At 49.5% G+C, this 15792-nt stretch overlaps 2 protein-coding genes across 8 annotated transcripts in view; both read right to left on the bottom strand.

Annotated features, from left to right (window-relative positions):
- Positions 1–1618, bottom strand: part of DCAF11 (DDB1 and CUL4 associated factor 11) — an 8107-nt gene extending 6489 nt beyond the window's left edge. Inside the window, exons 1-2 of one of the 7 annotated variants that reach the window (XM_007447864.1) lie at positions 1303–1618; positions 478–712 (exon numbers count right to left, since the gene is read on the bottom strand). In XM_007447864.1, the coding sequence (XP_007447926.1) occupies positions 478–632 (155 nt within the window). In that variant the 5' untranslated portion in view covers positions 633–712; positions 1303–1618. Of the gene's footprint in view, positions 1–477; positions 898–945 lie in introns of those variants that run through there. The other 6 variants (XM_007447865.1, XM_007447863.1, XM_007447867.1 and 3 more) reach the window with 6 other exon arrangements.
- Positions 1619–8781: 7163 nt separating this feature from the next.
- PCK2 (phosphoenolpyruvate carboxykinase 2, mitochondrial) overlaps positions 8782–15792 on the bottom strand; it is a 9355-nt gene continuing 2344 nt past the window's right edge. The window contains exons 2-10 of the mRNA XM_007447862.1: positions 14811–15056; positions 14176–14360; positions 13886–14089; positions 13337–13524; positions 12851–13013; positions 12350–12568; positions 10068–10205; positions 9678–9773; positions 8782–9444 (exon numbers count right to left, since the gene is read on the bottom strand). Of these exons, the coding sequence (XP_007447924.1) occupies positions 8990–9444; positions 9678–9773; positions 10068–10205; positions 12350–12568; positions 12851–13013; positions 13337–13524; positions 13886–14089; positions 14176–14360; positions 14811–15056 (1894 nt within the window). The 3' untranslated portion in view covers positions 8782–8989. The remainder of the gene's footprint in view (positions 9445–9677; positions 9774–10067; positions 10206–12349; positions 12569–12850; positions 13014–13336; positions 13525–13885; positions 14090–14175; positions 14361–14810; positions 15057–15792) is intronic.

Below are 15792 nucleotides of genomic sequence, written 5' to 3'. Positions count from 1 at the left end.
CTCTTTCCTCAAGAACAGGATTAGAGTTAGGTTAATTTAAACTTGCTTTTCAAGTAAATCCACGTGGCCTCATATCATGTGTCAATAACTTCACTTAAGTTCAACACCCACTTCCCTAACTCTTTTCTTCACCCCTCACATCACTCCCTTCCCACCAGGGAACCCCCCCACCCCCCCTTTTTTTTTATTTACTTGGAAAATAGGTTACATTTGTGTAGTCACAGGTAGAGAGACTCCCCTGAACAGTCCCCTCAAACACAAGAGCCAGGCATCCTGTTGACCCTCCCTAGGCAAGAACCACTCTTACTGGGTATGAAGCTGAGTGCGGAGAGTGTCCAGCAGGGAAAGCTGTTCTGCTCAAACAGAACAGCTGTCCTGGGCTAATCTCATTCCCTATTCTCTGTAACTCCCCTGACTGGAGCTGGGATCAAGGGGCTGTGGTGGCACCTGGTGGGGAAACACCAGGGGGTAAGTTACCTGCGTAGGAGATAGGCCAGTACCTGGGCCAGATCCACATCTTCATCCTCATCCTCCTCTTCCTCACTCCTACGCAGGCCAGTCCCTCTTCGGGGCAAGCCCTCGGAAGGGTCTCCGGACCCAGTTCCTGCGCTGCTGCTGTTCCGTGATCCCATCTTCTGGTCACAGCATCCTTAAGTCCTGTGCAGGGACTCCTCCTGTCACCTCCTTGGATTTGGTGAAAGCAAAGCCTGCTCTAGAAACACCAGAGTCTCCTGAGATACGATAGTAGCTGTCTCTAGGAGGGCGACCCTTCCTAGAGACTGAGATCCCTTCTCCTTAGCCTGTAACAACTCCCAAGGCTTCGGGAACACAAACCTTTCCCGATCCTGTGAAGCAAAAAAAGCAGAGTGAAGCCTAGGGCACGACCCTAGCTCACCAGTAAGAATCCTTTGAAAAGGAATTTCTCAGTTTCTACCTCAAACTCACCTATCAAAGTCCCTGGGGTGGGGGTGGATTCCCAGGTAACCTCTCTGGCCGGCCAATCAAAACCCCTCGCGGAAGAAAGGGCCTCATTAGCTTACCCCATCTAACCAATCAGAAGCCTTAGGAGTCAGAGACCCCCCCCCGACGCCCCCCTTATCGGCCAATCAGAGCACTCCCTTGCGAAAGCCGGCGGCAGCAACAACCAATGAGGTTAAAATTCGGCCTACACCCCCCTCCTTCCTTGCCTCACGCCCACGTGGTGTACCGGGGGTGTGTACACTAAGCGGGGGTAGGCAGGGAGAAAGCCGAGAAGCACCTCCCACAAAGCCGGCAGTTACCGCCCCGCGCGAGACCACCCACCAGCCAGGAGCGGTCGCAGAGCCCGGAGCGGCGCAAGGCCTTGTTTACAACGACTGCCGCCGCGGAGTCGGCCAACCGCTTCTCCGTCACGCGCCTCCTTCGACACTCATCTCCCGGCTCCGCGGCTGGCTGACTGTAGACGTCACGCGACGCCCCTGATGGCCCCGCCCCCTTGGCCCGCTCACTGGACAGCTGAGCGCAGTGATTGACAGATGGGCGGGAGAAAGTGCTCAAGGGGTTTGAGGGGAGGAGAAAGCGCGCGACCCAGTAGGGGCAGTAGCTCCTTGTTGTGGGAGGAGTAAGTAGGGAACCGGCTGCTTCCTGAATCAGAGACAACGGAACTAGACTTAATGGACGAGGGGCGGGGCTTACAAAAGAAGTTGGTTTGCTTCCGAGAGGTGGCTTAGCAAGGGGTACAATTTGCTGTCGGTCCCTTAGGTTAATTGGGCTTCGCACTTTTCAGGCGATCTCTAAGGGCCTACTCTTTCCTCCCCTGGTCCCTGTCCGGCTTTAGCTTTTCTCTTTTCGCCGGCTGCAGCTACGGCCGTCCTTGCCCTAAGGGGTGCCCGGGGCTTTTGGAATGTGCTCAAGTCACAGGCCTTCGCACCCGCCCTTCCGGGCTTAGCTTCCGGAAGCCTTGTTCTTGTGGGGACCGCCCTTTCTAGACCGCCCGTTAGCCGCTTTGGCAGCTTTTTAGATGACCCCTGGCTTCCCACCGCGCTCTTTGCAGACGCTTCCTAGCACCCCCAAGGGTCTCCGTCCGCCTTTCGTCTGTTCCACTCAGACTCCTCCTGGGCCTTCAGGGATTTGCGGACTTTTCTTAGACCATCTGTCCTTGGGGTGCTTCTCCGCCGCGGGCCGCTGGTCCGGGCTGTGCACGCGCGGCGCCTCCTACCTCCTCCTCCGGGTTTATGAGTAACCCGGCTGAGTCCAAGGCCAGGACTTGTGTACCTCGGGATCCTCGCCCGTGCTGGGTGGGGTGACGGGGGTGGGTCGAGCGACCGTGCCGGGAGCATAGGCCCAGGGTCCAAGCTGCACCTCAGCGCCCCCAGCCCGTACTCTCTTAGAAGTGCTGCTTAGGGGAGTGGGGGCCCTTAGATTCCCTGGCATCTCCTTCTGGGGCTCGCTCTTCCTCGGAGGGAGAGGGTGTGTTTAGCCCTTCGGGTGATGCCTCCTGGTTTCTAGATCGCTAGATCGGACCTTAGTATCTGTGGTCACCAGGGCGGCTTCAGAGGCCCACACTTGCCTTAATGTTCTGCCGTCACCTTTTGAAATTCTTAAAAGTCTTTGAGCAAGCGCCCCACGTTTTCCTCCTGCTCTGGGCTCTACTAATTATGTAGCCGGCTCTAACAGCCATCTCCTATTGCCAGGTTACTTACTATCTGCCCTATAGTATTGTCTCAATAAATCTTAGCTTTATTTAGAAATAAATTCTAAATTTATAAATTATAAAATAATTCTAAGTTATAAATCAAAGAATCTTAGGAGTCTGGTTTCTGGGTTGTCCAGCCTGGAAAATCTGGAATCATTTTCCAAAATGATCTTTCCCTCCTCTTTGCCATTTTAATTCAGTTCTTCAAGTCCTATGGATTCTTAGCTGATTAGTTGAGGTGGTTTTTCAGGGTCATCACCCAACATCAAGTTTTCATTATGTCACGCCTCTCCTAGTTAGTTGATCTGCTAGAAATATTCTTCTCTAATAGCATTTAGTTCTTAAGAACCTACAAATGGTTCACTATTGTTTATTGTTTCAAATACAAACTTCCAAACCTGGTTGTCTTTTTAACTAGCCTCATTTTTTTGTTACTTCTGCCAAGCAAATATGGCCATAAATTCCTTGCTTGTTTCCCCCTCTGCACCTTCCCAGGAGAATTTCTTATCTGGGGGAAGCTTTATCTCTACCAGTCAGACTCCCTTCTTTATGACCCAGTGGTGTCACTTCTAAGAAATCTAGCCCTGACCTCTATGCTAAGTCTAGCAAAAATGTTTATGTTCAGCAGAGCAATTATTGACAGTAGTAAAACACTGGAAACAAAATAGATCCAAACACACTGCTATGGGATGGGGTTGGTTAAATAAATGATGGTCCATATGGTAGACAAAAATGCCAGGGAGCCATTAAAATTATGTAGTCTTCTATTTTTACACTGTGGGAAATTGTGCAAGTTACATTTTTAGGTTTAAAAAAGGTGGTAGTTCTTCTGGTGACATGTGGTGGATGCAAAAACAATATGGTTTAAATTTGCATTTAAAAAGTATAAAAATACCTGGGCTCATTACATCATTAAACAAATAAGAAAATGGAGAAGGCCTTGCATGAACTAATGACAAAGATACAGTATGAACAAAGCATCATGGTTAACACAATTCGACCACCTGAGGTCCACAGAAAACAAAAACTTCTGTTACACTCATCTTAACTCATTTTTTATTATTTATTTTTAAATTTTAAAAATAAATTTATTTATTTTGGGCTGCGTTGGGTCTTCATTGCTGCACACGGGCTTTCTCTAGTTGCGGCTAGCGGGGGCTACTCTTCGTTGCAGTGCGCGGGCTTCTCATTGTCGTGGCTTCTCTTGTTGCAGAGCACGGGCTCTAGGCGCGCAGCTTCAGTAGTTGTGGCACATGGGCTCAGGAGTTGTGGCTTGCAGGCTCTAGAGCTCAGGCTCAGTAGTTGTGGCACACGTGCTTAGTTACTCCATGGCATGTGGGATCTTCCCAGACCAGGGCTTGAATCCGTGTTCCTTGCATTGGCAGGCGGATTCTTAACCACTGCGCCACCAGGGAGGCCCTTAACTCATTTTTAAATTAACCTCTTTCCTCTTCTCCTCCTTAGCTTACAAATCCTTTTAATTTACAAATGCAGTTTAAAACTGAATAAAATCTAAATTCAAGCCTTTGAAATATGGAATTTGTATATTATTGAATAAGATATTTAAAAGTCACGGTAAGTGTTAAAAAGAAAAATCTGAGGTTTTATGGCCAAAACAAGTCTTTAAAATCAAATTCTAAAGAATATAGGATTTCATCTCTGGATCCATTGGTTGATTTTTGAATGTAAAAAAGATTTTTAAGCCTATGAAGTTGATTACATCACTTGTGACTTACATTATTTAAAAAATGTATATGAGTTTTTATATGTTAGGCTATACTATGTGTTTCATTGAAAGACAGTGGTGTTTCTTTAAAAATAATGAAGTCATTTTGATAAACTTTATTGGCCTTCCCTCTCATGATTTTGAAATTTGGCATGTTGCTTGGTGACGATTTGTAAGTGCTTTTCATTTGGGCAGCCTCCACTCTCCCCAGCTACACTTAAAGCCGCTTGAAGCCACAGAGAGGTTTTCTACCTTTAGCACCCATTTTAGGACTGGTTCTAGTAACTGCTCTGTACATGTCAGCTAGTTGACTTCCGATCTGACCTGCCTTGGGCTGTTCCCGGCTCATTAGCGTCTCCACCAGGGGGCGGGCTGAGCTTGAGAGGAGAGAAGGAAAGCAAATTTTTCTTTCTCTGGCTACCCCTGTCCTCTCTCTCCCCAGTCCCAGCTCCCAGCCTGGTGACTGCACAGAGCTCCTGGGACACGTGAACAGCTTCAGGCAACACAAGGGAAAGTTCTGTCTTCCGAAGTGACGGATGACATGTGTTTATAACTTATCTTCTTGTAGCCTGTTCGATGTAGAAGGAACGGGGGAAGTATGCTAATTTGCCCAGGACTTAAAATGTGTTGACTATAAAGAAATTGAGTAATTATGGGATTTCTAATACTCTTGTCTCCTATGTCCTTGGGAACCAGAATTTTTTGTGTGATGATAGGAGTTACAAATGTGATATAGAAGTTAAAAACCCTTTAGCCCTGAGTTTGAATAGGAACTATCAGTATGAACTCATGAGGTGTTTTATCTTCCTATCCCCATTCACTGAAAAGATCTAGAAACAATCTAGTAGCAATAAACACTCCTACCACCTAAATCTTAAAATACCATTTCCCATAGAAAGAAACCAGAGCTTGGGGTAATGGTTGATTCTAGGTCTGGGGTAGGAAATGTACAAGATGAGCATGGAACAACTTACCATTCCAGGTAGCAAAGAAGCCAGTAAAGATCATCAGGGTAATGTCAAAAGGACTTAGGGGCTTCCCTGGTGGCGCAGTGGTTGAGAGTCCGCCTGCCGATGCAGGGGATGCGGGTTCGTGCCCCGATCCGGGAAGATCCCACATGCCGCGAAGCGGCTGGGCCCGTGAGCCATGGCCACTGAGCCTGCGCGTCCGGAGCCTGTGCTCCGTAACGGGAGAGGCCACAACACTGAGAGGCCCACGTACTAACAAAAAAAAAAAAAAAAAAAGGACTTAGAAGCCAAGCTTATGGCCAAAGATGGGATAATTTGAGCATTATAAGGATAATTTAATAAACATTACGTATGTTTAAATCCATGAGTTCATAATGGGGGTGTGTGTGTGTGTGTGTGTGTGTGTTACTAATTGGTCACCTTTTTGAAGAATGATATGAAGCCAAATCATTATTTTGAAGATGGTAAACAAAGGAGAAGAATCAAGCAGTTACTTGCTGTTCTTATATAAACTGTACCTTTGAGTAATGAAATAGAAGATAAAAGGAGTGTCCCTTTGTAAAATTATTCCAACTATTATGACAGAGTTTGAGTACAGCTGTTTTGAAATCCCTAATAAATGAATGAATCTAGGCATGGAGCATCTAGGCCTGGATTCTTCAATGGTTAAACTGGAGGAAACTTAGAGAGTGGAGGGGGAATCTGTAGATTAAAAGAGACTTAAAAGGCATATACATTTTTTTAAATGTGCAAGACTATAACTACAAAAACTATAATGTCTAGGGATCTGGATTTGGGTAATACAACTCCAGGGGAAAAAAAATAAAAAAGCAAGGATGTGACTATCATGAACCATGGTGTCCATTTCCACCAGGAAGGAGGGGCTGTGATGAAGATGAGGAGCATGGCAAGGGGGTGGGGGGGCTTTTAGTGTTTGGCAAAGTTGTTTCTTTTTCTGGGTAATGGTTTCAAGGTTGTTCCATTTATATTAGCTTATTAAGCTATACTTTTGTTTTGTATGGTCTTCTTTATCTGTTTTATTTTGAAATAAAAAGGTTAACCATATTTTATCATTTATCTGGAGCTGCAGGGCATAGAGCCCAATTTTATTCTCATTGACAGAATCATTTTTACTGGGGTTTTTCCAGAGTTTTTTTTTTTTTTAATTTTTAAATTGAGGTGTAGTTGATTTACAATGTTGTGTTAGTTTCAGGTGTACAGGACAGTGATTCACATACGTGTGTGTATTCTTTTTCAGGCTCTTTCCTTTCATAGGTTATTATAAAATATTGAGTATAGTTCCCTGTGCTATACAGTAGGTCCTTGTTGGTTATCTATTTTATATATAGTAGTGTGTATATGTTAATCCCATCCTCCTAATTTATCCCTTCCCCCCCACTCCCCAACCTTACCCTTTGGTAACCATAAGTCTGTTTTCTGTGTGTGGGTCTATTTCTGTTTTGTAAATAAGTTCATTTGTATTTTTTTTTTTTCAGATTCCACATATAAGCGGATTATATGATGTTTGTGTTTCTCTGTCTGGCTTACTTCACTTCCTATGATAATCTCTAGGTCCATCCATGTTGCTGCAAATGGCATTATTTCATTCTTTTTTATGGCTAATATTCCATTGTATATATGTGCCACATCTTTCTCCATTCATCTGTCGATGGACATTTAGGTTGCTTCTATGTCTTGGCTATTGTAAATAGTGCTGCAATGAATATTGGGGTGCATGTATCTTTTTGAATTCTAGTTTTCTCTGGATATATGCCCAGGAGTGGGATTGCTGGGTCATATGGTAACTCTATTTTTAGTTTTTTAAGGAGCTTCCATACTGTTCTCCATAGTGGCTGCACAAATTTATATTCCTACCAACAGTGTAGGAAGGTTCTTCTTTCTCCACACCCTCTCCAGCATTTATTGTTTGTAGACTTTTTGATGATGGCCATTCTAACCGGTATGAGGTGTTACCGCATTGTAGTTTCATTTGCATTTCTCTAATAATTAGTGAAGTTGAGCATTTTTTCACGTGCCTGTTGGCCAGCTGTATGTCTTCTTTGGAGAAACAGAATCTTTTCCTTTTTTTTGGTTGTGCCACACGGCATGCAGGACCTTAGTTCCCCGACCAGGGATTGAACCTGTGCCCCCTGCCGTGGAAGCGTGGAGTCTTAACGACTGGACCACCAGGGAAGTCCCCAGAATCATTTTTAAGGCTAACACCTTCCTACACCCTGTGCATTTAGTTACCAGAGAGGTGTCTGGAACCCCAATTCCCTGCCTCTTACCAGGAAGGACTTATTTCCAAACCTATTTTTCTTTCTCCTCTAAATTGTATTTACATTGCTTGTTTTCCTCTTAAACTGTGGAGCCAGCAATGTATAACATATGCCTACGGGGCCCACTCTAATCAGTGTATAGTGGAAAGGTGAGGACAGCTAACATATATTCAATGGTTATTCCTTGTCAGGCATAGTTCTGAGTGCCTGGCTTCACTGACTCTTAATCCAAACAACACTGTTAGATGTAGGCACATCCTCATTTTACAGCTGAAGAAACTGAGAGGCACCCCTGGCCTGAGTCTACTAGGTGCCTAACATCTATACTATGCTGCCTCTGATCATATTATTTCAGTTATCACATGCTATTTATGAAGCTGAGGATTTGGCTAGATATTTTTAAGTGCAATGGACTCCACTGCTATGTTTTAGCATGTGATCCACTCTGACCTTTAGATTCTTTCCTGCTATTACACATTATAACTGGTTATTGGCTGTTTTCTATGAGAACACGGTGTTTCCTCCTCCAGTGTTTTCTTCTGAGGGAATTCCCCGTTTTATTATTCCCATTTTTAAAATGGTAATTTTTATTTTGTTAAAATTTGTCGTGATTTTCTGGGTACATACTTCCCTCATACCCATCTCAGTTTATACATTCACTCAGCCTGATCTAGATCACGGGCGAAGTTATTCTCAGCTGACACCTGGCACACGGAAGGTACTATGGAAGCTGCCTTAATATTGAATAAGCTTTCATGAATACTTTGCGGGTCCCAATTTCAGGTCAGGCAGGAGGAAGAACAGGCTTGAGAATCGACAATGGAACTGCTTCGGTGCTGAGTGGGGTTATAGAGACTGGGAATTTCAGGCCTGGAGGCTGTACTGAGCAGCTCACAGAGGCCCCACCTTTTTAAGACCTCAGGACATGAGTAATTACTGCCTTCTCGCAGCAATTCCTACTCAGTGGCTCGGCGGTAGAGATGCCTGTGAGAGAGGTCCTGATACCACCAGGCTGTGCCAGGCCAGGCTGCGCTGGGACACCAGCTACTTGGAAGGGTTGGAAGAAGGTTGTGAGATTGGTGTTAAAGGGAAGCCTGTGAAGACAGGCAGGAAATGAAAACAGCACAGATGTTATATTAAATAAACGAGCATCTCATTATTGGGCAGCATGTGGGGGAAGGTCTGTGGCCTGGTCTCATGGCACCCCAGAAGATGATAGTTATGTCAAGTTGCTCTTATTTTCCGCAAGTCTGGTAGCTCGCTTATTCCTGGGAGGGTTGGAGCCTGGGAGTGGGGTGGGGTGGGGGTGGGGTCGTGCTCTCTCGCTAGCTGTAGCCTCCGGTCACATTCTGCGCACGCGTCCCTCCAGGGCCTCCAGCTCAGCCAACACCTCCTTGGGCAGATCCTGGCTGACCTGCTCTGTCAGGTAGCTCCGAATGTCACGAACCTCCTGTTCCCAGAAGTCCTTGGGGAGCGAGAACAGCTGGGTGGTGTCTATGGCTCCCAGGCCGCTGAGATCCAAGGCACCTTCCTTTGGCACCAGCCCAATGGGCGTTTCTCGGGCACTGTCCTCCCCCTCTAGCCGCCGGCAGATCCAGTCTAGCACCCGAGCATTCTCTCCAAAGCCTGGCCACAGGAAGTGGCCTGCCTCGTCGCGCCGGAACCAGTTGACATGGAAGATGCGGGGCAGCCGGGCCCCCGTGAGCCCCTCCATGCTCAGCCAGTGTTCAAGGTAGTGCCCAAAGTTGTAGCCAAAAAAGGGCCGCATGGCAAATGGGTCGTGCATGATGACCTTCCCTGGGGAGGGGAGCAGGATGGGTAAGGAACCTCCCTTCTTACTGGAGAAGAGAAAGGTGCCCCGCCTCCAGCCGGAGGAAGCTGTGAAACGTTGGCGGTTCTGGAACATCCTCAAGGCAGGGTGAGGGGAAGGGAATGGGGAAAAGATACACGTGGGAAGGGCTGGGCAGGAGGAAGGTCTGGTTCAGGAAGGGAGAGGAGAGGCAAGCTGGGCACACAGGAGTGGAGCTCACCTTTGTGTTCAGCCGCAGCAGTGGCCTCCGAGCGCATGGCGCTGCCCACAAACACCCCATGGCGCCAGCTGAAGGCCTCATATACCAGGGGGACTCCTGGGACACCAGTGCACATGGTCAAAGGCAGCCCTTATCTTTGTACGATCACTCCATCCCTCCTGGTGATCTTGACTCTTACTCTCTCTCTCCTAGGACCTCAGCTGCCCATTTTCAAACCCCATGCCTCCCCACTCCACCTCGATTTTGCATTCTCCAGGGGGGTGCTCTAGAGGCAGATAGCTGTAGTTGGCGATCCAGGTTTAGGCTCTCTGAGCTTTAAGTAAAAGAGGGAGGTGGGCCCTGAGAGCCCAACCCTTAACTCAGGTGGCATGGAGCCCCCACGATGTTTACCTTTGGGTCTGCGGCCTCCAAAGATGATGGCGTCAATGGGGACACCCTCAGGGGCCTCCCAGGCTGGGTCTATGATGGGGCACTGGCGAGCCGGGGCACAAAAGCGAGAATTGGGATGTGCACAGGGCTCCTTGTCACCTGGCAGAGCAAATACAAATACTATCACTTCCAAGGGCACGTCCACCCCCAATACACAGAGACATTTGCAGACACTCTCGCAGTTTCTTTTTGCCTCATCAGCTCCCCACAATCTCGGGTTGGAGGTTGGTAAGGAGCAGGGAGAAGGGAGCCAGGACATCTCCCCTGAAGATCAGGTTATTTATCCATAATGGTACTGCCGGCTGAGCTATGGGAGAAAAGAGCAAGAGAGGAATTGGTGTTTAGCAGGACACTAATGTTTATGCCAAGCTACAGCCACTTGGCACTGAGCAGTGCTCAAGGGAATGGGGTTAAATAGTGGCATAGGGTTATAATGGAAATTTTCCCCCAGGAACTCTTCTTTTAATTTACGGGATTAGTATTTAAATAAACACTCAAACCTAAAGCCAAAACTGAGACAGGTCAGTATTTCAGACAACCGACTTTCTTCTTTGCTATTGTCTTTGCTGTCGTGTTGTTTCTTCAGTTTACAGACAACTGACTTTCCATCAGCAAATGGCGGAAGACACAATCTCCTGAGCTATGAGAATGCAAACAGGAACTGATTTTAAAGCTAGTGAGGTTTTGGTGGTTTCCCTGGGTCTGCTCAGACCCGGCTGGAGTGACAGGGCTTGAAGAACTCAGACGAGGACATAATCTGGACGGTCATAACCTGAGGAGCCCAGGTCATTTGGCCCCTTCAGGTGCCTGGAGAGGAGCTGGGACCGAGTCAGTGGCATATGTATAAAGCACCATCACGGGGGCCCTGAAGGGACACAGTGCTTTCTCTGCCAAAGGTTACTGGTTGGACCTGGGGGGCAAGGGAGTCACGGAGCCAGCGCTCCCGCCCACCTCTGACCCCCAACTCCTGCCTCCACTTTCATGTAAGAACCGTCCTTATGCTTCTCTCTTGCACTTTCATCAGCCCCCAGGACCTAGCACAAGGTATTATTCTAAGAACTGAAACTGAGCACAACATGCCCTCGTTACACCCCTGAATCCAGAGGTGATGAAACTAGCCTGTGGCGAAATATGAAAGTTTCTTGGATTTCTCAGTTGGGTGGGGAGGCTAAGGAGGGCTCAATGATGGTGTTAGAGAAAATGAAGGATGATTAAATGAGGGGGGTGACTGCTAAGTCAGCCTGGAAAACTTGAATGTAGGCTTCAGTGACCACAGGCCACCCTCCCCTGCTAGGCTCCCCTTTGCTCCCACCCCTAAGTCTGGGCTCGCGGAATGCCAAAAGCCACTGAAAGCTGAAGGTCCAGAGTGCAGGGCTGGAGGAAGGGGCAGGGCTGCAGGGCACCAGGGAGTAATGACAGGGTTGAGAAACAAGCTTCTAGGAGAAGCTAAAGAGCTGGTCTGATTTCGTTCGGAAAGATTGGGGTGTAGGTGTTGGAGGGGCAGGGGAAGGGTGAGGGTAAAAATACTGACTTTTAGACAATGGTTATTACATGGGGAGTCAGGGTGGGGTGAGGGTCCAAGTGGCAGGGGGAGGGGCAGGCTTCTTCCTTCCTAATGGGTCAAACTTTATGACTGTGCTTTGAGTCCAAGTCTTTCTGTAATAATTTCCAAGACACCCCCCCCTTAAAAATATCCAGCTTATATTAATTGAGAATTTACTATGTATTTGGCACTACGTTGAATCCTTTGCATGCATTTTTTTTTTTTTTTTGCAGTATGCGGACCTCTCACTGTTGTGGCCTCTCCCGTTGCGGAGCACAGGCTCTGGACGCGCAGGCTCAGCGGCCATGGCTCACGGGCCCAGCCGCTCCGCGGCATGTGGGGTCTTCCAGGACCGGGTCACGAACCCGTGTCCCCTGCATTGGCAGGCGGACTCTCAACCACTGCGCCACCAGGGAAGCCCTGCATGCATTATTTAATTTAACCCTCCAACACCTTATGAGATAGGTACTATGAAAACTACCCCCATTCATGTGATGGGGAAACTGAAGCTCAGGAGGTTAAGTGACTCAGCCAGGCCACAAACTGAACGGGGACGTGAACTGAGATCTTGCTTAGGGTTGCATAACTCCCTTTGAGTACCAGAGGTCCTGGAAGATGGCTGCAGGTTGAGGAAAAGGCTTTTAAATCATCAAGGTGCTGAGCCCTGGGGGCTGACTTACACCCCCTCCCTGCCCCATACCAGGTTTCCAGGGTTTGCCCAGCCAGGAGGTCACAGTGACGCCGGGTGGAAGAGGCTGGTCAATGCCCTCCCAGTATACGCCGCCATCGCTGGTCTCAGCCACGTTGGTGAAAAGGGTGTTACTCTGGATTGTGGCCATGGCATTGGGATTGGTGGTGGCAGAGGTGCCAGGGGCCACCCCAAAGAAGCCGTTCTCAGGGTTGATGGCCCGGAGTCGACCTGTTGGGAGGAAAAGTGAAAAAAAGGAAGGACTAACCGGGAAGAGTCGAGAGGTTCAGCCTCGGAAGGTCCTGCTCAGCCCCTCCCTGCCCCGAGCTGGACCCTAGATCTGAGGGGAAAGGTTTTGTATCTCCAGGGCGGCTGGGCTGCCAGGAGGCATGGGGGAGGGGTGGTTGTTCAGGAGACGGTTCTCACTGACAAAGTTCACCCTGAGCAGTGGAGGCAGGAATCCTACACTCTGGTAGGAAGCAGAACGGCGAGTGTGATCCAAGGGCCTCTCACCATCACTGTCAAACCTCATCCAGGCGATGTCATCCCCCACACACTCCACTCTCCAGCCTGGCAGTGCCGGCCGCATCATGGCCAGGTTTGTCTTGCCACAGGCGCTGGGGAAGGCAGCTGCCACATAGCGCTTCTTACCCGCGGGGTTGGTGATACCCAGGATCTGCCAGGTGGGGAGAGGGAACAAGGAAGAGGTCACCAGAGGTTAGGTGTGGTCTGCATGGGAAGGACAGCTAGGGGTCAACAGGGAGGACCAATGTTTATTCATGAAACAGGTGCACTGCCTTGCTACAGGGCCTGGGGTGGCAGCAAGGGGAAGCCCCCCCGACATTCAGCAGCCTCGGACCAAAGCTTCGGGCATTTGCGCAGAGTCCCTGGCCCGCCAGTTGGGCACCTGGCAGTGGGGAGGAGAGGCTGAGGCTGACTGGCCAGGCCCCACCCTTGGCCTGCCCCCCGAAGCTGCCCAGATCCTCACCAGGCCCTCACCAGCATGTGCTCCGCCAGCCAGCCCTCATCCCGGGCCAGCCGAGAGGCGATGCGAAGGGCAAAGCACTTCTTGCCCAGCAGGGAGTTGCCACCATAGCCGCTGCCGAAGGAGACGATCTCCCGCTGGTCGGGCACGTGGCCAATCAGGGTTTTCTCTGGATTGCATGGCCACTGGCTCACCGGCTCTCCTGGGGACAATGGGGTCATGGGGCTGCTGGCAGGGGCATCAGACACTGGGGTGTCAGGGGCCGTAGGGATCAGGGGGTGGCAGGAAAGACACTCGGCAGCAGTGGTGGTGTCAATGGGTGGCTAAGGCCTCCCACCTCATAATATGCATCAGCTCCCATGCCCCTGTTCTTGGACATGGATAATTCACTCTTCTCAATCTTGAGCAAACTGCTTTGCCAACTCAGCCTCATCTCCGGCGCACTGCTGCCCTAGCTCTTGGGAATTCAGTATCTCACTAATCAGGATGGGTAGGACGTGGGGTTCCCTCTGAGTACAAGCAGGCCTCTGTGTCCCCCCAACCCGGGCAGAGCAGGCGCTCACCTTGCCCAGTCAGGGGCTGGCCCACGGAGTGCAGACACTTGACAAAGTCGCCATCTCCCAGGGCCTGAAGCACGGGCGTCCCCAGCCGGGTCATAATCCGCATGCTTGCCACCACGTAGGCGGAGTCCGTGAGCTGCACTCCGATGCGGGACAGTGGGGAGCCCACGGGACCCATGCTGAATGGCAGCACATACATGGTTCGGCCTGTGGAGGAAAACGCCACCTGGCTGAAGGGTTCCAACCTGTTTATTCCTTCAGTGCCCCTGCCTCTGTGTCCCTGCCCTGGTTACCTTGCATGCAGCCTGGAAACCTCTCATCCACGGCTTGCTGGAACTCAGCTGGGGACATCCAGTTGCCCAGCTGCCCACGGGCCCCGCCAGCCGGGAGGGGCACCGTGTCCCGTTGAGAAGGAGTTACAATCACCGTCTTGCTCTCTACTCGTGCCACATCCTTGGGGTCTGTGCGGGCCAGCCAGCTGGGGGAGAGTGGATATCAAGAAGACAGTGGCCAGTAGATCTCCCTGATCCCAGACCCACTCTTTCAAGTCCAACTTTGTCTCTAGGTCTTTTGTTGGCCTTATTTTTTCCCATCCATTTGCATCTCAGTTGCTTCCTCCAGATTTTGTCCCAGTCTAAGGGGTAGTTCCCTTGGCCCCAGCCCCCTAATGGCCTTTGCCCTGGCAAAAACTCCCTGAACTTGTAAGTAAAAAAAAAAAAAGCAAAGGCTTTTATTTGTATCAGCGTATTCACTTAATATAAAAATACAGACCAATCCCAATAATTCCTGATTGTTTCCTCCAAAGCTCCCATTCTCGCTCATTCCATTGGGATGGTCTACTTAAATTTGATTTCGTCTTGGTAAACCCAAAGTGGCCTCCGTCCCCGCAGCTGCCCCCATCTCACAGGTCGCTGGGCTCAGGGCTTACCAGTTGTTGTACTTTGGGAGCTTTCGGATGAGTCCCTGCTGTTCCAGCAGGGTTAGTGTGGCAGTGTTTTCCGCCTCAGTCCCATCACAGATGTGGATGTTCTCTGGTTGGCACAGGCGGGCACTGTTTGCCACGAAGTCTCGAACCCTAGCAGGCAGCTGGCCCAGGTCTCCACTCAGTACTCGCACGGTCTGGATACTGCGCCGTGAGGGCCAGCCCCAGGGGCTCAGCCCACACCATCTAGGCCTGCGAGAGAAAGTAATGGGCCAGGTGTTCTCGTGGAAGATGGGCAAGTCAAGGGGACAGAAAGCTGGGCTGCTAGGGATGTGCTAAAGTAGGTCTGGGTACAGGCACCATGAAGAGGTCGGAACAGGTAAGGAAGATGGGTTCAGGCCACGTCTGTCTTGTGGCCTTTATGAGGCTTAGTGAGGGTGTCTCCTGATTAGCAAGGGACAGGTATCACCAAACGAGCATAAAGACACATGCCTGGCTGTGTGGCTGTATGTATGAGGCATGCTGATGTTATTGGAGGCTTAGCTCATGCCCATTTTTTACTATGTGTGGTCAATGTTTGGAAATAAGCAGGTGTCCTATGGCCCAAATGTCAGTAAACTGTGCCCAGTTGACAGCTTCATGTGTCTGGTGTCCTTTTCATTCTCAAGTATAGTTTTTATAAGTCAAAAAGGCAGCTATTTTCATTCTTTTCTTCTGATGTGCGTGCTGTAAGACTATGAAAGCCTCAAGCAGAGGACTAGGTCTTTGAGATGGTATGTCCCAGGTTTCTAGTTTTGGGCCCTTGCAGAGAGTGGGTGATTGGATATCAGGGTTCCAGGCACTGGATCTGCGGTTGCCCACCTGGGCCAACAAGGATTGCATAAAGTGCTGCCACTGGGTAGGTATTTTTTTTTTTTTTTTTTTTTTGTGGTACACGGGCCCCCCCCTGTTGTGGCCCTCCCCGTTGCGGGGCACAGGGTCCAGACAC

The sequence above is a fragment of the Lipotes vexillifer genome, unplaced genomic scaffold (genome assembly GCF_000442215.2).
Source record: "Lipotes vexillifer unplaced genomic scaffold, Lipotes_vexillifer_v1.1 scaffold558, whole genome shotgun sequence".
NCBI classification, from domain to species: Eukaryota; Metazoa; Chordata; class Mammalia; order Artiodactyla; family Lipotidae; genus Lipotes; species Lipotes vexillifer.
Note: the sequence above shows the minus strand (reverse complement) of the source record. Positions and strands in the feature narration are given on the sequence as shown.